The sequence below is a fragment of the Dermochelys coriacea genome, chromosome 4 (genome assembly GCF_009764565.3).
Source record: "Dermochelys coriacea isolate rDerCor1 chromosome 4, rDerCor1.pri.v4, whole genome shotgun sequence".
NCBI classification, from domain to species: Eukaryota; Metazoa; Chordata; order Testudines; family Dermochelyidae; genus Dermochelys; species Dermochelys coriacea.
Genome location: NC_050071.1, coordinates 86,485,799 through 86,513,729, shown reverse-complemented (window position 1 = coordinate 86,513,729; position 27,931 = coordinate 86,485,799). Strand labels below are relative to the sequence as shown.

At 37.5% G+C, this 27,931-nt stretch overlaps 1 protein-coding gene across 45 annotated transcripts in view; it reads left to right on the top strand.

Moving 5' to 3' along the window:
- PCM1 (pericentriolar material 1) overlaps positions 1-27,931 on the top strand; it is an 89,351-nt gene that overhangs the window by 54,317 nt on the left and 7,103 nt on the right. For 20 of the 45 annotated variants that reach the window (XR_006281048.1, XR_006281040.1, XR_006281047.1 and 17 more), the window contains 18 exons: positions 249-440; positions 2,091-2,310; positions 2,454-2,599; positions 6,654-6,847; positions 7,881-8,058; positions 11,258-11,619; positions 12,349-12,516; positions 13,940-13,996; positions 17,163-17,335; positions 17,418-17,546; positions 18,293-18,413; positions 18,631-18,768; positions 19,015-19,148; positions 19,928-20,062; positions 21,160-21,357; positions 22,972-23,031; positions 26,057-26,195; positions 27,531-27,688. Coding sequence is in view for 25 of the 45 variants with exons in the window: in XM_043513693.1 (XP_043369628.1) it covers positions 249-440; positions 2,091-2,310; positions 2,454-2,599; positions 6,654-6,847; positions 7,881-8,058; positions 11,258-11,619; positions 12,349-12,516; positions 13,940-13,996; positions 17,163-17,335; positions 17,418-17,546; positions 18,293-18,413; positions 18,631-18,768; positions 19,015-19,148; positions 19,928-20,062; positions 21,160-21,357; positions 22,972-23,031; positions 26,057-26,195; positions 27,531-27,688 (2,902 nt within the window). In the remaining 20 variants the exon portion in view is untranslated. Of the gene's footprint in view, positions 1-248; positions 441-2,090; positions 2,311-2,453; positions 2,600-6,653; positions 6,848-7,880; positions 8,059-11,257; positions 11,620-12,348; positions 12,517-13,939; positions 13,997-17,162; positions 17,336-17,417; positions 17,547-18,292; positions 18,414-18,630; positions 18,769-19,014; positions 19,149-19,927; positions 20,063-21,159; positions 21,358-22,971; positions 23,032-26,056; positions 26,196-27,530; positions 27,689-27,931 lie in introns of those variants that run through there. The other 25 variants (XR_006281052.1, XR_006281044.1, XR_006281043.1 and 22 more) reach the window with 6 other exon arrangements.

Here is a 27,931-nt window from a genome sequence, read left to right as displayed (position 1 = left end):
ATATCTATGAATCCAAACAAATTGAAAAGTTTCTCTGATAAGTTATAAAGTTCAAACACAAGTAGTTCTTTATAAATTTAGTTGACTGTCTCTGCATTGGTATGAGGTTTGCAAAATTCATTTTGATACAACTTGTAGATATAATGGACATATAAAATTTCTAAATTTACTGTTAGTATTCTGATTTTAGCTGTTATCCTTGGTTAATGGCAGATTGACTGTATCTTTTAATGTCTAATGTTCACTAGAACAGTGGCAACGTGGGGAGGTTCTACCCAGTGTGTGCTAGATGAAGAAGATGGAGATGGTTATCTTTCTGATGGACTTGTTCAGGCAGAAGAGGAGGAAGAAGAACAAGAGTCCAGTTCTAATGACAATTTCTCCATGTATCCCGATAACAATGATCAAAGTACATATTGTGTTACAGAAAATAAAGATAGGTTAGTTGCGTTATTTAATTGGTCTGATATTAGGGTAAAGTTTTATAAAATAGTGTTTCTGTTTTTATACAGAGAAAGCTGATAACAAAATGTCTTCTTCCACTATTGCTGAGTAGAAGAGATTTTCACTGAGCTGTCAACTGCGGCACCTAATCAAATCTTTTTTTGTCAAGAGGTTATAGCTTGATTCTAAACTAGCTACATGCAGTGTTTGAGTAGTTCAAATTATTCTTTCCAACTTGTGTAATCAACAGTGGATTTCATCTGCAATCAAGCTGTTCATTCACCTCATGTTCCTCAGTCTCTACTAGTTTTGGCTAATCTAAATAATTTGACCTGTTCTGCAAATTTTGCCACTTCATTGTTCAACCCTTTTTTCATTAAATATCAGATTTAGCATGGAACATTTAGGGGCACCCAAGTGTTAACTTCTATCATGTTGAAAATTAACCATTTACTTCTGATTTTTTTTTTTTGTTTGGTTGTTTCTTAGCCAGTTTTTAATCCATGACAGTACTTTGTCTCATTACATGACTAATTAGTTTCCTTCATAGCCTCTTGTTAAGGGACTTTTTCAGAGGCTTTTTGAACTTCAAAATAAATCATATCAGCCAGTTTGCCTTCCTCTGTTTTGTTGACTTACTCAAAGAACTTTAATAGATTAGAGCAGGGGTTAGCAACCTTCGACACACAGCCCATCAGGATAATCTGAAGGCGGGCTACGAGACATTTTGTTTTAGGTTGATTGTCTGCAGGCATAGCCCCCTGCAGCTCCTAGTGGCCGTTACCGGCCAATGGGAGCTGCGGGAAGTGGCAGCTAGCATGTCCCTATGGAAGGTTGCCGACCCCTGGATTAGAGGCATGATTTGCTTTTACAGAAGCTGTGCCCTATCCTAACATGTTTGTGTAGGTATTTTATGGTTGTTTTTAATGATCACTTCTACTAATTTTTGTGGTACTTAAGAGAGGTTTATAGGTCTATAATTCCCAAGATCACCTTTATCAATTTTTTAAAAAGATATAACATTAGTTACTCTGTAGCCCCATGGGGTAGTAGCTGATTTTAGTGATGGAAACACTCCACTGGTTGGCCATTTGTTCAAACCCATTTATGGAGGGCGGTATATTAATAGTTGTCATATACAATTTCATCTTTTGTGCCTTTGTCCCATACTCTTGCTGAGCACACTTCTTCAGTTTTGCATGATTTTACAATGCCACCAATATGACCCCAGCAAATATTCTGTTTGACTCCCATGCTGTCTTACAACGAATAAGCTATAAAAGTATGTGAGTATATATGGAAATTAGAAGGATAAATTCTTTACTCACAACTTAGTCTTGCCATATGAGATGTAAGAAGAGAAGAGCTGCAACAGAAGATACTGCATTCCTAGATGTCAATCTCATCAGCCAGTTCTCCAACTCGTATTGAATTTAAAAGTTAAAGTAGTTTGTTTTTTTGTGCTAATGAGTAAGTTTCTTGGGAATAAGAAACTGAAACTGCTCATGCCAAAAAGTGTTGGTGGTATTAATTAATTGTTAATAGTTTACCTAGAACTGAAACTATGAACTCTTTGTAAGAGGAGAAAGTTGAAATTTGCAAAGTTATTTTGACTTTCAAGAAATCTGACACTCCCTTTTCCCCAGATGGAAGAATCGCCGTCCTCTTTCAGCAGATGGGAATTACCGTCCATTGGCTAAGACAAGGCAACAACAGAATATTAGCATGCGGCGGCAAGAAAACCTTAAGTGGATGTCTGAGCTCTATGTGGAGGAGAAGGAACAATGGCAAGAGCAGATTAACCAGTTAAAGAAACAGCTTGAATTTAGTGTCCGTATTTGTCAGACCCTGATGCAAGATCAGCAGGTAAATATCAAAAGCATTTACTCTGGTATCATATTGCTCTATATGGTATATATTGTAGTGGTAGTGTTTTTCCTCTAAATCTTTCAGGAATAATTCATCTGACTTCAGAAGTTTTGTTGACCAGCATTTCTTTGTTTCCACAGACCCTCTCTTGTTTACTACAGACTCTGCTTACGGGCCCTTATAGTGTGATGCCCAGTAATGTTGCATCTCCACAAGTGCACCTTATAATGCACCAGTTAAACCAATGCTATACTCAGCTGACATGGCAACAGAATAATGTTCAAAGGTATGCTATTTATCCTGTATTTGTGAAAGACTTTTGCAAATACTTGTATTGAAATGATTCAGAAGTAACAAAAAGCTTACTTCACAGATAAATATTTTAAATAAATCAAACTGATGCCTGGTTTGTAGGTAAAAGTTAGGCTGACATAACTACAGCACACAAGGGTGTGAAAAATTCACAACCCTGAGCACCATAGCTATGCCAACCTAATCCCCAGTGCGTATGCAGCTATGTCGACAGATGAATGAGTCCATTGAGCTAGCTACTGTCGCTTTGGGAGTTCGAGTTCCTACAGTGAATGAAAAAACCCTTCCATTTCTTTAGGAAACATTTATAGTGTACTACTTTTCTTTGGTGGTGTGAGCCTTGTGATACCTGTAATTCCTCCTCCTCTTTTAATGGTGGCATCGAGTCACTCTTTGGAGTGGTCCGGATCTACCTGACTGAATCTGTGGTTGGAAACTTTCATAACCCAGTTGCTTCTATGGAGCTCTTCAAGTACCTCCAGAGGGAGCTGGTTTATTTCTGCTACGTACACAAATCCCCACTGAGCATAATTTGTGTGGTTGTATTAGTGGAAAAAATAGAAGCATTCTTTTGAAGGCATACAGATGAAGGTCCCAAATTCCATTCTGTTGAGCTCTGGTGAAGAGTAGAAGGATACACACCATATCCATGTACTTGAAGTTGTGATGGTTGTCTGTACTGTTCAGTGCAAATGATGCCATCTGGTCACGGAAACTTGCTGATGACTGGATGCCCATTCAGTCATTGTAATCTTCCGCAGCGTCGGATTTTTCCAAATCCAGGAACTTTTCTTTGAGTTTCTTGTCATGTTGCTGTAGATAGCTCAAGTTGTCATAATAGCAGTTCTCCACATTGAGTGAACTTGTAATCTCAAGTGGTTTTTTGCATAATTTTTACCAGCAGTTGCATGTTCTTTTGTTTGTCTACCTAATATTCCACTTTCTGTCCACACACTTGACAATTCAGAATCCTGTGTATGCTGCCCCAGCACTCTTAGGAAGTTCATTGATAGGTGTAGACCTCCTAAGCATAGTATCAGGATATCTTTATATTCTTGTACAGTCCATTTTAGCTCCATTAGCACAGGGAAGAGTGCTTGATCAACAGTTAAGACTACGTGTTTCTGTTGATGATGTGCGACTTGTGCAAGTCTTTTCATGACAACATTCAATGTATCAGCTTCACAAACTGGTGACTGAAAGATAGGCAGGCATATAGCCATATGTAGTTTAATGGAGAATTGCGTTACTGTGCTTTTCATTAAAACCTATCCAGTCAGATTTTGGATTTTCAAATTGATGTTTGAGGGAAAATAGCACATCCTGTGCTTGTGCTTTCAAAGCTGACTGGCAGTCTTTTGTGTGTTCACTAAATCATTCTGCTAGGACATCTTTGTTGAATTTTGGTTCTGCTGTGATATTAGCAGGAAAAAATGATGTATTGCATCTGGAACATTTAAAGTAGCATGATTTTATTGGCTGTGTCCTGCGGTATCAGATCTGATGCCGGTCACCTCTGCTAGGCTGCATACTGCGTGGTATGTAATGTGTTTTGCCCATCATGTGCTTATTTATATCAGTGTTATCTACAGTGATGCAGGTAAATCTTCCTTTAACCAAGTTTGATGGGATCACTGTTCCATCCTCATTCATTGACATCAGAGTGCTCTTGGCCAGTGCTATATCAACTCGAAGTACATCCTTGCAGCTGATGCAATGCCCAGTGTTGTGAAACATCTGGACAAGTTTTTTTTTATCTTGTTGCCTGGTGAAGTATACTTCCAAGGCCAACACGTTTGGGTGTCCACTTCTTACCTCCACTTACACTTAGATGAAATGTGTAATATTTAATGCCCTGGACTGTTTGTGATTCCTGTTTCTCCTCTTCACATTCTTCTGCAATGTTATCATCTGTGTCCTCCCTCCTTATCACCATCAACACCTTCATCAGCTTCCCCTACATCGAGTAGACTGGCCAGCCAAGATGAGTTGCAAAAGCATTTATATGCTATTTGGCATACAGGCTAGTGCCTCTTCCTCATTGGTATTTAACCATGGCATCTAGGATGAGCAAGTATATCTGAGCGTAATTCCAGTGCTATATGTACCATTGAGAGAAATTCGTTTTCCAGCTCGGTCTTGGAAAATGGAATGGTTGATACATTTTCTTCTGCTTTACTGTCTAACAATTTAGAGAGAGGGATGTGACAAAATTTGACAGGCACTAATAGAGTTTGTCTCTTCGAAGCAGGTTGATCACTTAAGACAATGAATTTGTAAATACCATCAGTAGTAGAAAATTTTTCTTTGAAGGTTGCCATACAACTTATAAATGAATGTTGGACCTCTTCACCAGCTTCATTTGAGAGAAAACAGTAAAAAGTCCATGTCTGTGAAAATTCCACATCCTTTTGGGGCACAATGTTTTAACTCATTATTAAGTGAGACCATTGCCAAGTCAGGAGCACGTAGTGGTTTCATGCTTAGTTTTTGTTACTTTTCTCCAGAAATATTTATAGCAATTAGGGTGGTATATCCTTTCTGAGGCTATAAGGTCACTTAACACCATTTACACGTACAATGAACTCATGTTCATACTCTTCTGCCTCAAGTATACATTTGTTTATTTTAAATGTTACAGAAGAAAGTTTTTTGTTTTTTGTATGAAACTTCAATCCTGGCAGAAAATGCAAAGACTCCAGTTCACTGTGGGAGACCTTGCTCTGGAACACTATTGAGGTTTTGGTGATTGTAACACAAGATTGGGTTTGAAGTTCGCCCTTTACTGGTAGCTTCAATGGATTTATGAAGTCTGCCAATTTTACCTTTATCTGTGCATGCATAATGGTTGAGATGCCCAAGTAATCATTACCTGCATTCAGATTGAAGAGTTGTTTAGAATTCTATCAGTTGCATCCTGGAAATCTTAGTTTCTGTCTTGCATTGGTTGCCTCCTATATTGTAGCCAGTCCATGTTTGCTATAAGCAAAATTTCCTTTTTCACTTGTTGACAAATAGTACATTTTTCATAAAATACTGTTGAGGGACGTATCATGTTCAGGACTGCTTCCATGTTTTGTCTATGGAATACATGACAATAATGCAATTAACTGTCACATGAACAAATGAACAAATAAATATTTACCAGTGTATCACTTATGCCATGGCATTGTTATCCAGATCAGTACTCAGAACTCACTCACACTGTAAGCAAAATTCAGCTTTAGTTAGGTTACTGGTTAGGGAGCTGATAATTAGCTGCTAATAATAAATTTTATATTTTTGAAAGAGAATTTACAGAAATAAATTATCATACTGTGTTGTGCATGATACTTTTTGTAGTGGATAGCAGTGCATTTAACTCCTTAACCTAGCAAAAATACCTGAAAAGTAGTTAGTTTACTTAATCTTAAATGTCCTTACTGGAAAGCCAACAATATTCCGGTGCATATCATTACGTGACTAGAGGAAGCAGAGAGTATAATCTTCAACAGAGATCACTCCATGTATTTTCTGATAGCATGGTATTCCAAATTAGGGACATATTGCATATTTAGTATCTCTCCTTTTACTTTGTTTTTTGTTTTTTTAAGTTTCAAATGGTAGCTATTTTCTCTTTTGTTTTTTACTTACCTTCAAGTTCAAAACTCAACTTAGTAACAATTTTCAAATTGAGTACATTGAAATTATGAAAGAAAATAGATTTAGCAAATTTTCCCCAGAAATGCTTTGTTTCATTAATATCCGCTTTTCTGGGAATTTGGCCTACACTATAACTATGGTTGTCTGTTAATAGGTAGATGCAAATTTATATGACTTCCATGTTGCTTTAGTTGTTGGGTTTCCAGTATATGGAGTATATAGTTCATTCAAAGTTGATATACTGAAGGGAAGGTGAGGGAGAAAAAGCCAGTTGGTTCTGGTCCTTTTAAAATTTACATGTATTTGAAATAAGTGAAATTTTGTACTAATGTATCATTTTTGTAACTTGCCTTTCTCTTCAGCAGTAACTTTTCTGTATTTCATAGGTTGAAGCAGATGTTAAATGATCTTATGTACCACCAAGAACAGCAGCAGCAGGAGAAGCCACAAAGAAAGGAAAGAGGCAGCAGTGCACCACCACCCCCATCTCCTACAGTATTTTGTCCTTTCAGTTTTCCTCCTCAACCTATGAATCTATTTAACGTACCTGGATTTACTAATTTTTCTTCTTTTGCATCAGGTAGGTATTTCTGGAAATGTAAAGAGAAGGAAATGACTAAACATAGTTTTGGTGAACAAGTTACATAAACTTTTTGCTTTGTTGGACTTTGGTAAATGGGTTCTCATGTTAAAATAGTATTTTTACTGTTTTTCCTCTACTTCCCTCCACAAACCAATTAACCTCAACTGCTGGAGGCTGTCTTTATTTTCCTTTCTGTATATGTTCCCCAGATCATATTGCCTAATGAAATGGTCCAAACAACTTGTGAGAGAGCCCAAGCTATCCAAGCAGATGAGCATGAACATTTGCTGCCAAAAGATGGCGTACATATTTTGATCTCCGTATGGAGAGCATGGCTTCTAGCAGTGGGGGGAAAAAGTGATCTTAGTGCTGGTGAAACATGCCAGATTACAGCAGTGATGTTTGAAATCCTTCTATGCATAGGTCAGGTATAGGATGAGGAATGTTAAAAGAAGTTTCCACACAAGCCCCGGCCATTATGCAGTAACTCTTCTGAAGAAGGGCTGCCTTTGTGGGAGAGTGAACTTGTTTATTACTTCATTGACTACCAGCACTTGTTTTGGATTGAAACTGCCACCAAACAGGCATTATATGTTAGTGAGTAGTTACGCCAGTACAAATCCTTAGTGTAAACAGACAAGTTGCTATTTGCACTGGCAGAACCCTGCTTGAAACGTGGGTAAAAAACTACACTCTGCAAATGGCAGATTTCCCTGGCTAAACTATGTGTTGCACTTGTGCAGTTACAGTGATGGCTGCTCAGAGATGTCTGAATTTGTCCAAATTCAGACAAGGCCTCATTATCGCAGCAGTTTAAAATCAACTACTGGTTTTTTGTTTTTTTTTCATTTGCTCCTTCCCCTATAGTTTTCATTTTTAAAATATTTACTAGAACATTGCATGATGATAAAACTTTGAAGTAGTGATATGCAGTGTATTCTCTGTGATGTCACATTTCTTCTTTTTTTTTTTCTTTTTTTTTTTTTTCAGTGTGGTACGTCTTCTGATTAGCTTTAATTTACCCTCACAGGTATGAACTTCAATCCTATGTTTCCTTCTGGTTTTGGAGATTTTGCAAACAATGTTACCCCACCCAACAGTGAGCAGCTGCAGCAGCAACCCCTAGATCACGCTTCAGGAAAAACTGAATACATGGCATTTCCAAAGCCCTTTGAAAGCAGTTCCTCTATTGGAGCAGAGAAACAAAGGTATTTTAACTATTTATGGTGGCATTCTCCTTTAATCATTCTTTACTTGTAATTTGGTTTTGGGACCTATCAGTGATATCTGATTTTCTACTTGGAAGGTAAACAATTGCATTAAATAGTGAGCAATCCTCATTGTAATTTCCTCTTCCCTACCTATGTTATGACTATTTTCTGTTGACGGAAAAAAAGTTCTTAATGTACAGTTTTTGGTGTGTATGAAAAATACAGTGGGTATAGTTAGGCCCAGTGTTTGCTGAATGATCTTACGGTTTTTATATTTAGAAAAAATACCAGTTTTACAAATATTGAAAGATACGTATTTTAATGAGTAGATGATACTTTCTGTTGCCAAACTGTTACATAATGTTGTGCTAAAGTACATCATGCAGAGAGGGATATATTATTGCCTTTAATCCCTGCTTCTGGGAGCAGCTAGTCCTGAAACCCACAACAGGAGCGGCAATTCTTAATTTAGTCCTAAGTGGCAAACAGGAGCTGGTCCACAAGCTGAACCATTTCACAATAGCAACCATGATGTAATTAAATTTAGCATCCTGGTGTGGGGGGGAAATACCAAAGAAACCCACCACAGTAATATTTAACTTCATAAAGAGGAACTAAACAAAAATGAGGAAAGTAGTTATATTAAAAGGAACAATCCCAAGAATGAAATGTCAGCAAGCTGCATGGAAACTTTTTAAAAACACCATAATGAAGGCTCAAACTACATCTATAACGCAAATTAAACAACAAAAAAAAAAAAAAAGTAATGGGACCAAAAACACCACCATGGCTAAATAACAGAACATAAGAGGCCATTAGAGACAAAAAGACTTCCTTTAAAAATTGGAAGTCAGATCCTACTGAGAAAAATACAAAGGAACATGAATTCAAGCAAGTCACATGTAAAAGTATAATTAGGCAGTCAAAGAATTTTGAAGAGCAACTAGCAAAAGACACAAAACTAACACCAATAATTTTTTTAAGTACATCTGAAACGGGAAGCCTGCCAAACAATCAGTGGGGCTACTGGATAATCAAGGTGCTAAAGGAGTAGTCAAGGAAGAAAAGTCTGTTGTGGAGAAGCTAGATGAATTTTTTGCATTGGTCTTCACTGTGGAGGATGTGAGGGTAATTTCCACACCTGAGCCGTTCTTTTTTGGGTGATAAATCTGAGGAACTGTCCCGGACTGAGGTATCAGTTTTGGAACAAATTAGTAAATTAAACAGAAATGAGTCACCAGGACCAGATGGTATTCACCCAAGAGTCCCGAAGGAACTCAAATAGGAAATTGCAGAACAACTGACTGTGGTATGTAACCTATCGCTTAAATCAGCCTCTATACCTGATGACTTGAGGATAGTTAATGTGATGCTGATTTTTAAAGAAGTCTTCAGAGACGATTCTGGCAATTACTGGCTGGTAAGCCTAACTTCAGTACTGGGCAAATTGGCTGAAATTATATTAAAGAACAGAAATATCGGACATCTAGATGAACACAATATGGTTGGGAAGAGTGAACACGGCTTTTGTAAAGGGAAATCATGCCTTACCAATCTATTTAGAGTTCTTTGAGGATGTCAACAGATGTATGTGATACAAAGGTGAATCCAATGGATACAGTGTATTTGGACTTTCAGAAAACCTTTCACAAGGTCCCTCACCAAAGGCTCTTAAGTGAAGTGTAAGCAGTCATGGGATAAAGAAGGAAAGTCCTCTCAGATCAGTACTGGTTAAAAGATAGGAAACAAAGGATAGGAATAAATTGTCAGGTTTCACAGTGGAAAGAGGTAAATAGCAGAGTCTCCCAAGTAGCTGTACTAGGATGAATGCTGTTTGTCATACTCATAAATGATCTGCATAAAGGGGGTAAAAAGTTAGGTGGCAAAGTTACAGAGGATGCATAGTTACTCAAGGTAGTTAAATCCAAAGCAGACTGCAGAAACTTAAAAAGGGAACTTACAAAACTGGGTGACTGGGAAGAAAATGGCAAATAAAATTCAGTCTTGATAAATGCGAAGTAATGCACATTGGAAAACGTAATACCGAGTATATGTACAAAATGATGGGATCTAAATTAGCAAAAAAAAAAAGCAGTCTTGGAGTCATTGTGGATGAAAACATGCTCAGTATGCAGCGTCAGTCAAAAAGCCAATAATGTTAGTAACCATTAATAAGGGATAGATAAGACAGAAAATATCCTAATGTCACTATAGAAATCCATGGTATGCCCACACCTGGAATAATGCGTGCAGTTCCAGTTGCTCCAACTCAAAATAAAATTGGGAAAAGTACAGAGAAGGGCAACAAAAATTATTGGGGGGATGGAACAGCTTTCACATGAGGAGAGATTAAAAAGACTGGGACTGTTCAAAAGTTGAAGAGACGACTAAGGGGGGATATGATAGAGGTCTGAAATTGTGAATGGTGTGGAGAAAATGAATAAGGAAGTTTATTTACCCCTTCACATAACACAAGAACCAGGGGTTCTCCTGATGAAATTAATAGGCAGCAGGTTTAAAACAAATAAAAGGAAGCGCTTCTTCACACAGTGTGCAGTCAACCTGTGGAACTCATTGTCAGGGGATGTTGTGAAAGCCAAAAGTATAAATGGGTTCAGAAAAGAATTGGATAAGTTCATGGAGGATACATCTATCAATGGCTATTAGCCAAGATGGGCAGGGTCGCAATTCCATGCTTTGGGTGGCCCTAAACCTTGGACTGCTAGAAGCTAGGACTGGACAATGGGATAGATCACCGGATAAATGGTCCGATTCTGTTTATGCCCTCTGAAGCATGTGGCACCGGCCACTGCCATAAAACAGGATACTGAGCTAGATGGACAATCTGTCTGCCAGTATGACCATCCTTATGTTCTTCAGAACAATATGTTGCTGCACTGATTTAAAAAAAAAAAAAGACATTATATGATTATACAACCATAAATCTGAAATATATATCTCTGCATGATAAACTCAGTGGGTAATTTGAATTTCTTCTAATGCCTGTAACTCTTCCATTTTTTAAAAATGTTGCTAATTCTGCAGCAACACCTTACAGTTGTTGGCTCTTGGATGGCTGTACAGGAATTCCTCAAATATGGATGAACCTATAATTTATTTGTCTGAGGGCATTCACAGTTCCTTCCCCAAAGAGCTTTGTTGTAATATGTATTTTACAACTTTTCTTTCTGATAAGGAGTCAGAGACAACCTGAAGAGGAAATGGAAAACAGAGCAGTTTGGCTAGATGACAGCCAAGAAGGACGAAAAGAAAAACAGTCATTCCTGAAGGCAGGGTTTGCGGTTTCAGTACAAAATATGGCTTCTGGTAATCACAAAAATCAGTCTGATACCAGCCGGAGGAGAAGAGAGTTTGATGAGGAATCTTTGGAGAGTTTTAGTAGTATGCCTGATCCAGTGGATCCAACTACTGTGACTAAAACATTTAAATCTAGAAAAGCATCAGCCCAGGCCAGCTTGGCATCTAAAGATAAAACACCTAAATCGAAGAATAAGAGGAGGAGTTCTTCTCAGCTAAAAAGCAGAGTTAAAAATACTGGTAGGTTTTCAGTTAATTTTAAGGGCACTGAGACAAACTCCATTTTAATCATATAACTTAAATATTGCTTTGGCTGTACTCTGGAGTGTAGATAGTGTCCATAATTAATAGTATAGTTTTGGGAATGGAAGTTAATTTTATACAAGATGTGGAGATGGTAAGTGACGGAGCAGAAGTTTAATTTTTGTCATCTTAAACGTGTCAGAAATGCTAATGGCTTGAACATGGTGCTTTTAGTGTGGAAAGGTATGAAAACCAACAAGATGGGAGTGAATTCTGCAGTGTTTACTAGTGATAAAATTATTTTTTTCTAAGAGAAAACCCAATTTAAATTGCAGTTTGTTTAAACAGTGTAATATAGTACAGATGTAAAACACGTTAGTGACCTGGGTGCTTGTAATCTGCCAATATACTTCTGCATCAGACTTTGTTATTAGCCAACAAACATTCTGTGGTGAATTGCGTCTTGCAGACTATTCATTGTTAATACTTCACCACTGCTCTCCTCTCCATAATAATCTCTCATTCATGTTTGACACTGTCAATGCTAATTACATAGACATCTCATCCTCCCATTACTGTAAAAATAATTTAAGTTCTGCATAGTTTGAAGTAACAAAAGAGTGGTTAACAAGTCTTTGGATTGCACTTTTGAGCTATCATTAAAACTGACTAGAAACGGCTGATTTTAAGATCTTCTTGTAAAGAGACACTTTTTGTTCATTTAAGGTTATGAAAGTGCCAGCATTTCTAGTACATGGGAACCTTGCAAGAGTAATAGGAGCAGGCGCTCTGTGCACAATGAGGAGGCTGTTCAAGCAAAAGTGTTCAGCAAAAAGAATCAAGAACAATTGGAAAAAATAATTAAGTATAGTAGATCTACAGAAATGTCCTCAGGTATTCTTTAATTAATCTGAACAATATTAAAAACTTCTTCTGTAAAAGAGTGGTGATCCTGTAACTCCTTATTAACTGTTAAGGGTATTTTACCAGTCTTCCTGTGAGCTACTAAAGGGTTTTTCAGGTAAGGGACAGTCACTTCATGACTTCATTAATTAATTGCTGTCACTATTAAAGCCCTTGCTAAATGGGTATATAGGATACACATATAATATTTTAGCCCTTACATCACATTTTTAATCTTCAAAACTGCTGTACAAATATTGTGATAGAGCAGAAAGTGTTCTGAAGTAGACTAAATATTAGATTAACATAATTTTGAAACTCAACTGTAATCTTACTATGAAAACAGTCTGGGAAAAGATGCATGTACTCATTAATGTTATTTTATGGGAGGTGCCGGTTGTGCTAGATAAACAGTTGTGACAAAAAACACCAGTTAGAATTTCAGATGATGTATTCCACCTGCACTTAATATTTTAAATTACAAACTGTACTGCATGCTCTGTCTTTCCATTCACGTTCACATTTAAAGGGACTCTTTCAGGATTTAAAAAAAAAAGTAAATCCTTACTTAACAGTCATGTCTTTAAAAATCTGCATTTACATTTCATTGTTTACACTGCTTGCTTTTTTGCATTCCTGCAACCTGTATTGTGAACATACTGTATGTCGTATCATTTTTAGATTCTTAAATGTTGGCTCAATGCAACAGTGTTTGGGTGGAAACACTGTTTCCCAAAAGTTGTTTAATGCCAAAATGTAGTTTAAAATAATATATTTTGCTTAATTCCTTAAAACTTATTGGTTATTAGGTTTTGTGGAGGAGAGAAGGAAATTTATCAAAACAAACACCTTACAATGTCCCTATAAGTGTACCCCCCTCCTTCCTTTTTGATCTTTATGAAACAGGTCGGGGGGGATTCACTTAAGAATTGTGATTTTGATCCATTGCTTCTTTATTACACTTAGTCAGACTTTGTCCTTCTCTTCCATGTAGTTTATCCCTGAGTCTCAATATCCAAAGGTTTATGGGCAAATTATGAACTTGGAATTGCGTTTGTTGTTCCAGTCGGATCTTTGCATGTATGATAGGGCAGAATATGGGATATAGTGTTTATCACATTTGTAAACTGATTCTTGGTTTTAGGTTAAATATTTTGAATATCTCTGGCATTTGTCAGTTAATGTTGACCAGATTAGATTATATTTCTTTTCTAGTTGGGATAATTAGTTTTAGTTGCTTAAAATAAAACACACAACTTCCTAAACAAACACACCCCCTTCTCCCCTCCACTAGTTCTGTAGATTCAGTTTAGTGTCATTTTAATGAGTCTTCCTCCCACTGATTCATATAGACAGTCTTTATTTCTAGTACACATTTTTGTGTTTATCATTGTCTGTCCCCGCTTTCCTACAGCACATGCTAGGAGAATACTGCAGCAGTCTAACAGAAATGCATGCATTGAAGCCCCAGGTAATGCATTAATTGCTTAGCTTCAAAACTATTCACAGCTACTTACTTTTCTTTAGTTTTTGTTCTAGAACTAAACTGTGTTTCTCGAGAGCTCTTTTAGTGAATTAGCATTATGTATACTAATTTATATTATTGTGAGTATTTTATTTAAAACAACAAAATAACCCCCCACTCCAACCCCAGGAAAACAAGAACCTTGTGTTTTGCTGAATATTCGATAACACAGCTACTTTGTATCATATCTGGTTTGTACTTCATATTTTTCCTATTTAAAGTACAATATGGTTAATTGCATTAATAACTGATTTTGATACAAAATATGCATGTCGAACATAGTAAAATTAATTACAGGGGGTGTTATTGTGCCCTTAATTATTAGCCTGAAGCTTTGGTAAAATTGATGATTGGATTCAATCTGCCACTGAAAAGCAAAGAACATTTAAGTATGTCAGTAAATGTTGAAAGGCAACCATTATATTTCAGTCTTTTAAAAAATAAAACTGCATTTAAGCACACTTGTAAGACTGCTAAACTAACATCCGATAGTAGATTTAATATATTTGTCTGCATTCTTGAATAATTTAGTAAACTTGGTTATAAACCACAAACATTCAACTCTATTTTAATTAAAGAAGAAAAACAACAGAACTATATCTCGTAGTACTTCTGTTCCTTTAAAATAGTAGGGAATGGCCATTTATTAGGATCAGTAAGCTTACTGAGTTTTCCAAGGACTACACTTCCTTTTACCCTCCCCCCTTTTTTTAAATAGTTAACTTTATTTACATGAAACAGTTAATGGAACTTACAGTACTACTCCTGAGGAAAATTCTGAACTACTGCGTACATGCGGAAACACGTCCCCCCACAGATTCTCTTTGCTTCCCCACAGAAAAATAGTTTCTGTGGGGAAGCAAAGAGAAGCTGTATCAGTGCTCAGTCACCGTCCCCTGCAGCGCAGGCGCGTCTGTTCAGGCAGCCGTGGGAGCCGTGGGGTGTGTGTGTGTTGGGTTCGGGGATGCCCCGGCCTCCCAGGGATGTTAGTCCTGGGTGAGAGTGGCAGGAGGAGGACAGAGATGGACTTCCCCTGCATGGAGCAGCCAGGACTGGGTCAGATCAACCCCCAGAACCCACACCTGGCTGCAGGAAGCTCTGCGTTCTGGGGGGGTTCAAGGTGTGGGGGGTGAGACTTGGCTGGGAAGGGTGGGTGTGGGGGCGTCTGGATGCATGGAGGGTGGGCGGACGGGGAGCAGCTCCTCATACAGTGATCCCTCCCCCTGCTTTCTGGCCCCATTGCTCCTCAGCCACAGCGTGGGAGGGTGTCACAATACAGGAAACTGCTCCCCTGTCCACCCAGCCCCTGTGCATCTTGACCCCCTGCCCAGTCTCACCCTCCATCCCCCACCAAACCTCACCCCCTGCATTGAGAGCTTCTGCACCCAGAACCCCCCCATGAATCTCTCCCTCACTCAGATCTCCTCCACCAAAGCCCCCCCCCTGCACCCATCTCCCAAAGGCTCCCCCTTACATCGGGAGCCCCCCACACCAGGACTCCCCACCCCACTGAGCCCCAACCAGCTGCACCCAGACCCCCCCACCCTACCAAGACCCACTCCCCCCAGCACCCTTGCTGGACCCCCCACCACTGAGCTCTAACGACCTTCACCTGAACTCCCCTGCAGAGTCCCACCCTGCACCCAGAAGCCCCAACAAGACCCTGTGGATCCAGATCCCACCCAGACCCCCCCACCAAGCTGCCTGCACCCAGATTGCGCCACAGAGAACCCTGGTACTCTTGAGGGAATTCTGCACCAAAATTTTGAAGTTCTGCAAAGTTCTGCATATTTTTTGTCAAAATAACACAGTAACAGTATAATTGGACCATTCTCAATTATTTTGGTAATTTATTTCAAAATACTTGTCAGCAAGTATTTGAAAATAGTGCGATTATATTGTGTTATTTTGACAAATAAAATGCACAGAATTTCAAAATGTGCACAAAATTTTCAATTTTTTGGCACAGAATTCCCTCAGGAATACAGTACTTTATTTTCAAATGAATGGAGACCCTTTTTATCCTTGCATCCTTATCAAAAGGTTGAACAAACATTAATTAATAAGAGGTGAGAGTCTAAAATCTGAGGAATAAATTCACTTCTGCAAAAAGCTCAGTTAGTGTCTGTCTCTCTCTCTCTCTCTCAGATGAAGCTGGGATGAAATTTAGTCCTGTTGTAGCATTACTGGAATGTCAGCCTTTGCCCCCTGGCATTTGTGGGCCACTGGATTCCTCTAAGCATTCCTCTCTGGGCTAGGCCCCCAACTGCACTACCCTGCTCATAGTTTGGAGGGAGACTCGTTTCCCATTCACAGCCATTGCATTCTCCCTCCCCATGTGCAGCCTATCAGTAGGATTTAAGTGTTGCAGAAGGTTTTGTTGGGACTTCAGCAGTGTGGTGAATATCCCCTTTAGAATGTAGAAATTAGCACCAGCCCAGATTTTCTTTGTTTCCTTCCTTTTTTTTTTTTTTAAGAGGATATGTTATGTATAATGCTAGATTTTTCAAAAGTAGGCTTGTGATTTTGGATGCCAAGCTTGAAATATCTTAGAGGCCTGGTTTTCAAAAAGTGTTCTACCTACTCTCAAAACCTGTGTCCATATGTATGTGTTTGTGCATAATATACTCAATTATATGCCACACCTTTAAAGTTTTCATTCAGAAACTTAAGAAAAACAACAAAGACAAAAAGCTCGTCCTAATTTCTAATACATGGGAGTGTATGGTACATTTTAATGATTATGTTATACATAAATACTTGCATGAAGGCAAACTGTCTAAAACAGTGGCTTTCGACGTGTAGCCTGTGGACCCCTGGTGGTCTGTAGACTCTTAAGATTTTCAAAGGGGTCCATATTTCCATTTTAAATCTTTTAGGGGTCCGCAAATGAAAAAAAGGTTGAAAACCACTGGTCTAAAATATAATTGTATTATGTTTAAATCTTTGTAGCCTTCAGGAAATTCTAAGCTTTAAGAAACAGTAAACTTGCTCAGCTGCTTAAAATGTAAGCTGAATCCAAAATAAAGTTTTCAAATATAATTGAGATATATGTCAATAGAGAGAGAACTATCCAGAATTTCATGAGACTGGCTCCTTTATTCTTCTACAGAAACTGGTAGCGATCTTTCCATGTTTGAAGCTTTGCGAGACACCATTTATTCTGAAGTAGCTACTCTGATATCTCAAAATGAATCTCGTCCACATTTTCTTATTGAACTTTTCCATGAGCTTCAGCTGCTAAATACAGACTACTTGAGGCAAAGAGCATTGTATGCGTTACAGGTATGCAACACATTTTATTTACATTTATGAATTGAATAAACTTTCTTCACAATATAGATTTAAGATTCATTGTCTTTTCTAGGATATAGTGACTAGACACATATCTGAGAACAATGAAAAAGGAGAATGCACGAAGTCTCTGAATTCAGCTACATGGATGGCTTCAAACTCTGAACTTACTCCTAGTGAAAGTCTTGCTACAACTGATGATGTAAGGGTTTTTTTTCGTTTTGTTTTGTTTTTTAAATTTTATTTTTTTTATTTTATCTTCAGAAACTAGTTTAATATGAAATTCATTTCTTCATCTTTAAGTTTCTGTGCAGGTTGTTACGCTGCACTCACCATAATGACTTGTTTTCCAAAACCCACACTAGCTTATAAGCAGTCACTTGTTTGTAAGAAGAAACTTGTTAAAGGATTCTTCACATGAGAATTATGTAGAATCTTGTCTCATTTAATATTGAAAACTAGCATAAAAGCTGGTATAAATGGTAAGGAAGACTCGGTGCCTTGCAGTTAATGTAAATAGCCCAGATGACTTCATATCTGAGACAGAGATTCTACCAGGAACTTGCAGCAATTCTCTTCAACCCATCAGCTGTCAAAACTGCTTCAGGAGTGGGAGGATGAGAGATTCTCTAACTGGGGCTGTTTATAGGGAGTGACCACACTTCCGACTAGAATCCCAAAGACTTAAAACTTCCTGTAGTTTATTACGAAATCACTAACACCAATGCCCTATTCAATTATGTTATCTATTTATGGATACAAAATAGATTATTATAGAAGCACCCTGAAGACTTCCTTCATAAGTTAGGTCATTCCCAGTTTGGAAGTCTGGGAACACATTTTGTAATCTTAGGGGCAGGGTGAAGAGAGAATCAGTGGCTTGCTGGGATATTTGAGGAAGCAGGACATATGCTTGCTTTGTGTAAATTTGTTTGTATTTTTTTTTAGGAAACTTTTGAGAAGAACTTTGACACAGGAGCAAGTAGAGATTGTGAACAAAATGATGCGGACAATGGCAGTACCATGTCTACATCTTCAAATTTTGAACCTTTTGCCACTGATGATCTTGGTAAATGTTTTATAGTATAATACTGGCAATTAATGTATGTGAAACACTTAAATACTTTTGACTAACTCTGAAATATATCTCATGTATCCTAAGTAATTATGGCTCTTAAACTTAAATATAATTTTACTTTTTAATTCGTTATGCAGATTGTTTGCATATGCAAACCTTAATGTACATTTTAAAAAACTTATAAAAAGTATTTTTGCTCTAAACATAGGCAACACCGTGATTCACTTAGATCAGGCATTGGCTAGGATGAGGGAATATGAGCGTATGAAAACTGAAGCAGAAAGTACCCTGGACTCCGAAGTCTGCTGTAGTAATCTCCAGAGTGTGTCTGCTGTTAAATTAGAAGGTATGCACATATATAAGTATTTTTATTTTGTGTTTGAAAACAGTATCTGTAGATAATATCAAGAACTATTCACCTGACAATTCATTTCCATCTTAATTGTACTTTGTTGTAATTTTTAGTTAAGTTGCATAGGATTTCTGCCATAACTAAACATGTAGTTTTAACTTAAAAGTACAGTGTACTTTCTGAAACTAGTACTTATTAAATAGAGATCTCTTATGGTTTGAATACACTTTATTTTACAAGGTCAATCTACTGGTGAGAGTCACTGTATGCCACAGGCTAGTGAAGTTTCTTCTGTTCCATGTCCTCGTATAGATACTCAGCAGCTTGACCGACAGATTAAAGCAATTATGAAAGAGGTCATCCCTTTTCTGAAGGTAAGAGATTTTTATTCCTGAACTTTTGTTCATTAGGAAAATTATCACACAACATAGTTGTACAAAAACAAATTATGAAGCAGCTGTAGCTTCTCTATATGTATGGTTTAAACTAACTTTCCAATTTAAGACAAATTTTGGACCCCATCTACTTTAAAATGAACTTTTTCAAGTTGAAGTGTAAATGCAGAAATGATTAACTTCCAAGCAATCTTACTCTGATGTTGTCACCACCGTAATCTGCACACAATGTAAGTTAGTTAGATCTGTGACAATAATTCCTACTGGCTGACCTCTGTAGCCTGATGGTTTAACACAGTTCCTGATGGTGGGAACTTTTGACGTTTGCCTGTGAATTCAAAGAGGCTTACAACTGTAGATATCTTTTAACAGTGCCATCCAGCATATATAGGGTTTTAAATGTTCACAGCCACGGGGTATCTGAAGATCATAAGATGGTTGTAAAATTTCTGGTGGTTGGTGTGAAGTAACTATATTGGGAAGGTGGAATAGGGCTAGGTTGGGCTTAGATTTTTTTATAAATAAGGTCTTCACTATAATTCATCCTGTATGGGACCATTAAGGTTATGACATGGGTTAAAAACATAACCTGGTTGTGCCATGTGACTAGGATGAAACTGAACCATGGTTTAATTGTGTTCTCAGAACATGTTACAGCTCTGGAAAAATGTCTGTGTGTAAATGTCAGCTTCAAGATATGATATAGTGACCACTTTTTAAAGTAGTGATAATTTTCTTTATCCCCTGGGATTTGCTAGGAACACATGGATGAAGTATGCTCTTCTCAGCTATTGACATCAGTAAGACGTATGGTCCTGACTCTTACACAACAAAATGATGAAAGCAAAGAATTTGTGAAATTTTTTCATAAGCAACTTGGTGGCATACTGCAGGTCAGTAACTTCTCTTCAGACGTTTTTGTTTTAGGCTATATTGCAAATTGGATACCTTGCAGCAGATACACAATCTCTAGTGTAAACATTCCTTAAAACTGTACTATAGTGATCTTGATTTTCAATAGTGTCGAGCAACTTGCAGCTCCTACTGACTTCTGAAAATCAGGTAATAAATTTCCAATCTAGCATACTTTCAGTGACACAAACCCATGCCTCTCTTCTTCCTTCTTCTTTGACATATTAATAAAATAGTACATTGTTTCCTCATATAAATATCACCTTTTCTGATATCTCGCTCTCAATTGGTTTCTCAGGATCAGACAGTAGTACAAATCTGACAACATGAATACAGATTTGAAACCTATGAACCAGCTGCCAGCATAATTGATATTAGTGTAACTTTGGCATTTGGTCAGAAAGTCAAGTATTTGATTAAAATTAAACCACCCTTTCATTAGTGCCCAGAAACCGCAGTGATTGTGTGTGTGTTGACAGTACTGAGAGCACTCTATATATGGTTCTCTATAACAGAATTGAGCAATGTGACTAGACAAGTTTGCATTGCCCTCTCCTTGTGTTTTGGCCTATTACATGCCTGGATACAAAGAACAGTCAAGTTCTGGGAATCCTGATACCTTCCACAACAAGCAGCAACTAAATTATAAAATATGAACAAATATATTTAAAATAAAATACTCGTGGAGAAATAAATCTGCTGAGATTGCCTTTAAAGGTAACCATAATGATGGTTTTGTTTGTGGGCACGGACTTGTACTGTGCTGAAACTAGAAATTTGCTTCATGTAGGTCACTGGAAAGTCATCAAGTGATCATGACTTTTTACTGCCATAGGCTTGTGGCCAATTCAGATCCATGACCTGATAACGAGGAGCTCCGTGTTACATCATGATGGATTTCACTTAAACAGGATATGGCTTAAACAAGCTACCTAGACAATCTGTTTCTAACTAGCTTAGCTCTGTTTGTAATATGCTAAGTTCCTGATCTTCAGGGGTATATAAGGAAAAGCTATTTAGTCTTCATTTCAGTTTTAACATCATGACTCTAACTGAAGAACTATTTTTCTTTTGACAGGATTCACTGGCAAAATTTGCTGGTAGAAAACTAAAAGATTGTGGAGAGGATCTTCTTGTGGAGATCTCTGAAGTTTTATTTAATGAACTAGCCTTCTTTAAACTCATGAAAGACTTGGACAGCAACAGTATTACTGTAAAACAAAGATGCAAAAGTAAAATGGAAGCAGCTGGAGTGATACAACCTTACGATAAAGAGGTTAACTGCTTAAGCTTTTTCTTTTAAGCATGTAATTTTTCTGATTTCAGTTGATATGTATGTTTAACTTAAAATTATTTTAAAAGCTTTTCCTAGGAAAAAGAGAACATATGATTTCTGAAAACTTATTTCTATTAAAGTAACATCACAATAAAAATGATTCTACATAGACATATCAATTACAGTTAGTCCTCAGTGGCCTAGTGCATGGAAGACTTCAGAGAGAATGCTCTTCCTGTCACATTTTTCTGTTTTTCCTCATAAGCAAAAAACATAGGGTCCAACCTTATAATATGCACGAGTGAGTTTAATCAGGTCAATTGTCCCATTAAAGTTAATGAGGTTATTCATTTGAGTAAACAGTTGTAGAATTGGGCTCATGAGTGTGTTCTTTCAGTTTCCCCACTGCACCACTTCTCTAGCCCTGCACCTTCTGCCCTTTCATCCACTACTTCAGTGAGACTAAAGTTTTGTAGAAAGACTACTTACACTGCTATGTCAATGACCAATCTGGCAAAGTTTCAGTTTTAGCAGGGTGACTAACTTCAATAAGGAATGTAAATAAAATGTTAACCTCTTATTAAAAAGAAACATGCAAGTTGAAGGTGGGCAAATTCAGTTTGGAAATAAGGTGTACCTTTTTAACAGTGAAGGTAAACAACAATTGGAACAACACCAAAGGTTGTGATGGATTCTCCATCATAGGCAATTTTTAAATCAAGACTGGATATTTTTTTTTCTAAAAGATGTGCTCTAGTGCAAACATGAATTATTTTGTGGAAATTTCTATGTCCTGTCTTGCACAGGAAGTCAAACTAGAGGAAAACAATGGTCCCTTCTGGCCTTGGAATCGATGAATGTAATAGAAATTCTCTTCCTGTTATGAAAATAAGAGTATCGGTGGCACCATCTATACCAACAGCATGTATCATGACCACATTTAGTTCTGGGCTGTGGGATCACATGGTGGCACTTAAAGAATGTTGCAGCATCCTCAGAGCTCATAATGAACTTACCGTAGAAAAAACTAAATTAAAACAAAAATACTTCGTATAATCCAAATGAATACTACCCCTCCATAGCATTATGCAACTACTTAATTACTTCCTTTTATGTACTGTAATTGTTCCCATTTTATATTTTAATGGAAGCCTTAGTAGCTTTCTTTAGAAGTCTCAAATTAAAAAAAAGTAGCTCAACTAATTTCATTTTAATGTGAATAGAACTTATCTGTGAAATTGGGATAGTACAAGAGTCATAAATATTAATTTAAAACATATAACTAAACAGTCAGAAACCCAGCAAAGCATTTCTGAATGAGTATTTTAACTCCCTGATAGTGATGACACCTATTTAAAGATGTATCCCTTCAAAAACTATAGCAAGACTTGAGAAATACTTGCTAGAGTATTTCATTGCAATTTTTGAGATTGAATTTATAATAGTAGGCATGGTATATAAACAACATTCTAAGTAAGGGTATGACACTAAGTCAATTTTTTCCAGTATTTCAAAGCCGTTTCTGATTTAAATGTGGATTTATATGTAGCCTAAATTTTTGTAAAATGGATATTTTCAGTTCAGAATTGAAGATAATTTAATTTTGTTTTGTAGGAAAAGAGAGTTCTTGAGGTAGGCGTTCGTTCAACCGCTGAAGATATTGATGAAGACAAAGTAGGTTATACTTATTTTTTAAAACTAACGGTCTTTCCTCCTTTTGTAAGAGAATTTCACAAGTCATTAGTTATCACTTTCAGTGCATTTTTAGTAGTGATTTTGAACAAAAGTGATCATGCAAACCCAATGTCTCTGAACAATCCATTTAACTCCAATTCTTGGAAAGCAAATATTTCAGAATTTTAATTTTGATTGAAAATATCACATTAATACCTCTTCTGTCTCCTCAAACTGTTACAAACTTTTTACTTTAGTTGTCTCTGAAACACAATGTGTACTGTAACCGATCTTTTAAAGTGCAGCTTTCTAAAAAATGATTTATGTAGAAGAAAGTGAACTTCCTTCATCAGTAGATTCCCTTTTGTATGTATTCAATAACAGCAGATTACTTAATGACAAAGATTTACTCATTTTCATTCTGTTAGCACAGCAAAGCCATCACCGCTTACAGACACTCGAGTTTAATTCGATTTCTTATGCATTAAATTCTTGTTGCAGCACCAGATTCTGCTCTGTTATCTTTGTGCCTCCCCATTAAAGACTTTCACAGTTGTGAAATCTCTTTGAACACAAAGGTTACATCAGGTTTAACTGAAACTATAATGAGACCTGCAGGATCTCTGTTAACGGTGATGCAAGTGTGAAAGAGCAAGATTGACTTTGAGATCCCAATAATAGTTTGCAGGGTTGGCAGTTTAAAACAGACAAAAATAGCTTATAAACTTAGCAGAATTGATGTAGAAATAGACACAATAAACATGGAATTTCTCTATTTTTTTTTTTTAGTATCTCTCTTCAGAGTAGAACCACATCATTATTTCTTTTCAGTACTTGTTCTCAAAAACTGCCTCTGTAGAGCCTCATTGTGGGATGTTTTCCCTCAGTGCTGGGAATGCAGAATCATCTTGAAAAGCACAGCAAAGAGGCCACTTTGCAGATCCAGACAAAGAGGTTATAAAGAGGAGTTGTGATTCCAGCCACTTTCAGCTCTTTCTTGATAATGGCTAGCTGTGAGATAGGAACCTTTTTCTGCACCCTTCATGATTAGCATGGTTTTTGTGTGGATTATTTGACTAATCACTGTTGTATGATGATCAACAACTCCTGCTTCTTTTGACTCCAAATGACCACTCAGCTCTGTCAGCTACCTTATTTCCCTCTGTTACTCAGGGTTGTGGTGTTGGTAGGCTCTATGGTAGATCTCTGCAAGCAGGCAAGATTTGAACTGTACTTGGTGTGTCACTCATCTGATGTTGATAAAGAGTCACATACCTTGTCTGTCTGTGCCTTGCACATGAATATTCTTTGAGGTTGCTTTGTGCGCACAGGGTTTACTTCTTGCAGGTGGAGGATAGTGAACAATGTTGCACTAGCTTACTGTAGGAGCCTGAAGACTAGACTCTTGGAATCCTTTAGTTCCGGGTCTGTCTAAGGATCCACCTCCTTTGTCATGAAAGAAGTCTTGGTGTCTATTCTGAGGTCTCCTTGGGATCTGAAGTTGCCTGGTTCCCACGAAGCTTCCATAAAGAAGTCTAAGGCTACTGAGTATGTGTTGGATTTGATTTGTCTGTTTCAAACACATCTGGGGACACAGGCAGAGTTTATGCTTTTATATTCATTCTTTTTCCCAGTTCTTTCTCTGTCTTTAAAAAAGAAAAGGCATAGTGCTGAGGACTGTTCTCTAAGCAATTGTGAATGTTGTTTCTATGAGGAAAAACAAGGGTATTATTATTCTGAGCAGGGAGGACATTGTGGGTGAGGGACTTGGATCAACCTATATGCAGTTGCTTTTATACATTAGTATCTAGGTTCAGATTCTTCTGGCCTTTCATGATATTTCTGTGGCTTTCAGGGTGGATTTGATTTTTATATACAATCTTATTGTTGTATGGGAGGAGCTATCAAAGAAAAAAAATATGGAAGTCGTATCAGCCAGAGGGCTGAATATAATAATTAGGTGGCCACAATCAGTACTTTAGGTGCCCTGTTTCTGCTGTTCCCTTTGCACTATTCAGATGGAGCAAAGGGAGTGGAAACCACATGCTGGGAATTCTCCCAGCAGCGGAGGTCCTCCACAAAGCCTAGAGCCTGATAGAGCTAGCTCCTGAGCCTCTCTGCTCAGCCCCTGGGGCAGGGAAGGTAGAGTAGCTTTAACATGTTGCACACTGGCTATGGTCTCTAGGGATTGGTCCTGCTCTCTCTGGGGTTTCCATAGAGGAGATGGAAAACAGGCAATGGAGCAACCAGAACTACTTTCTCATCCTTCCCCTGTGATGCAGTAGGCATCAGCGTGGGAGCTGCTGATCAGCTATAGCAAGGAAGGGACAAAAAGCAGTTTGGAATGTTCCTGCCTATCTCTAGAGCTGGTCCTGTAGCTGCAAGGTATGCAGTGAGCAGCATTTGGGGATGTAGTGGCCCCTACAGCTTCCCCGTAGCAAAAAGATTGATTCGGCACTGCTCAAGTAACACATATTCAAGTCACTATCATATATTTCCTTAACCCAGTTGTCTTTGGGGGCCACATCTAAGCCATAGTTATATACATGGGTCTCTCTGGACCTGGTGTCTTATAGGGACATTTTATTTTGAGAGAGCAGTTTTCAGTCCTTGGTCAATGACACTCTGTCATCCTTATTGATGGTTGTTAATTTCACAAGCATAAAGATCTAAAGGGGACAATTCTGTAAGGAGAAAGACTAGTGAGGTGTCCTGTCAGTGTATTGCTGTTGGAGAGTCACACTGTACTCCCACTTCCTCACTCCAAAACTTTGTGAATTCTTAAAATTAGTAGAAAGAAGTGAGGGCAATTGGAACTGTAGGTCCTTCTCATAATCTCTCTCGGAAAGTTTGGATTGTTGAAGGAGGTACTTAATCTGTTCCATTGGGTGCTTTTTCTCCTGTTGCTTCTAAGTTTTTAGTGCAGAGCACTGCAGAGGCAATGCACTTAATTGTTACAATAATCTTCTTGTCCAGAATAAGGGGAAAATCTGTTCAATTGAGGTTTACTTTTACTTATGACTAGGACAAGGATGAGACTGAAACAGTTAAACCCACACAAGAATCAGAAATATACAATGATGGTGAAGTTTCTCAAAATATGAGATCTGATGCTTCTGATCAGGAGGAAGATGAGGCGAGTGAAGGCTGTCCGGTGTCTATAAGTAAGTGGGTTTCTTTTATTGTTTTGATAGGTTGTTGCTCAGTTTTTTACTGTAACGTCATGCAACTAATTTTATGACAGAATTTTTAATGATGTACTGTTCGTGTGTGCTATACATGCATAAAGTTAATTGGTCTTATCTCAGTTTTCTGTTAACTCATCTAGTTTATTCTCCTCTCTGTGCACGATTGTTTCTAGTACTACATTTTCTAGTATTTTGTCCAGTCTAGGTTTAAATACCAAAAGCAGTGGAGCTTCCACTACTTAGCAGATTGATTCCATGGATTTGTATCTTACAGGAATTCTCATAGCGGATCAAATCCGTGGTCCATATAGTCTAGTTACCTGTGTCTAACATTGGCCAGCCACCAGGCCAGCTTCAGAGGATGGGTCAAGAAATCCCACATTAGGCAGATGTGGGATAAATCCCCCACCTCATGTCCTGTGAAGGCCTTGTCATGATCTCTCCTAGTTAGATTGTCTTAAACATTGAAGCATGTGGTTTATATCCCTTCTGATTTTTTTTTTCTTATCCTTAACTATTTTTGTTATTCAAATACATGTCCAATCACTTTTTGAATCTTGTCATGTTCTTTCTGTGATATCCCCTGACAATGAGCTCTGCACTCTATTTATTAATGCATTGTTTGAAGAAAGTATTTCCTTTAAATTTCAGTGAAAGTTCATATGTTGAGATGCAGGGAAATGGAAGCTTATAATCTACCTTCTCTGTACCATTATTTATCATTTCCCTTTTTTTCCTCTCCTTTTTAAGGCAGATAATTTGTCTTTTCGGTCTCTCTTCATATGAAACTTTTCAAGCCCTAATGGCTTTCATTCTCCTTTTATTATTCTGATTCTGCTGTTCAGCTCTAATTGCTATCACTACTCTTTTCCTGGGTATTCCACCTAAATGTTTTCCCTTCATTGCATTATTCCTAATTATGTCCCCGTGTTCCATCCTTGAATATCTCATGATTGCACTCTTTAAGTAGACTTGCATTAAATAAAAGTACTTAATTACATTACAGCACAGCAGTGGTGTTCGGTGGTACTTCCAGTCAGGTTTCTGTAGAAAATTTTCATTCCAGGAAAAGGTCTCACAAGAGAATTACAGGTCATAATCATTCTCACAGATGTATAATTTATCATGTTATACTGAGGTTCTAGGTATCTAATGTTGCCTTATCTCCTATTCCAGAATATGAAGAGAACTTAGTTAAAGTCTGAATTTTATTTTTTTTTAAATACTGAGGACAAAAGTTTTAATGAAGAGCCAGTTTAACTTATATCAGTGATTAAGCGATATTGAAACTCTTGCATTGACTGACTTCAGGTTTGTCTAAAGCGGAAACACAAGCTCTAACTAATTATGGAAGTGGGGAAGATGAGAATGAAGATGAAGAAATAGAAGAGTTTGAAGAAGGACCTGTGGATGTCCAGACTTCACTGCAAGCCAGCAATGACACTACAGCTGAAAATGAACAAGGACAGGTATTATCAGAGTTCTACAAACCTTAGCTAACCTAGTTGGTACCCAAAAAATATTTTAATGAGGGAAAGCTACCTATGCATTGTACTCTTGAACTGCCAGTCCTTTCTTCTTTTACATTTACTAGGGTTGTTTAAAGAAATATTATACATGGATACCCTTTTTCCTGTCATTCATTCTTCTTGAGTTCTTGTTGGTAAGGATATTTGCATGATAAGTTCTTGATCCTGTGGTATTTAATGTTT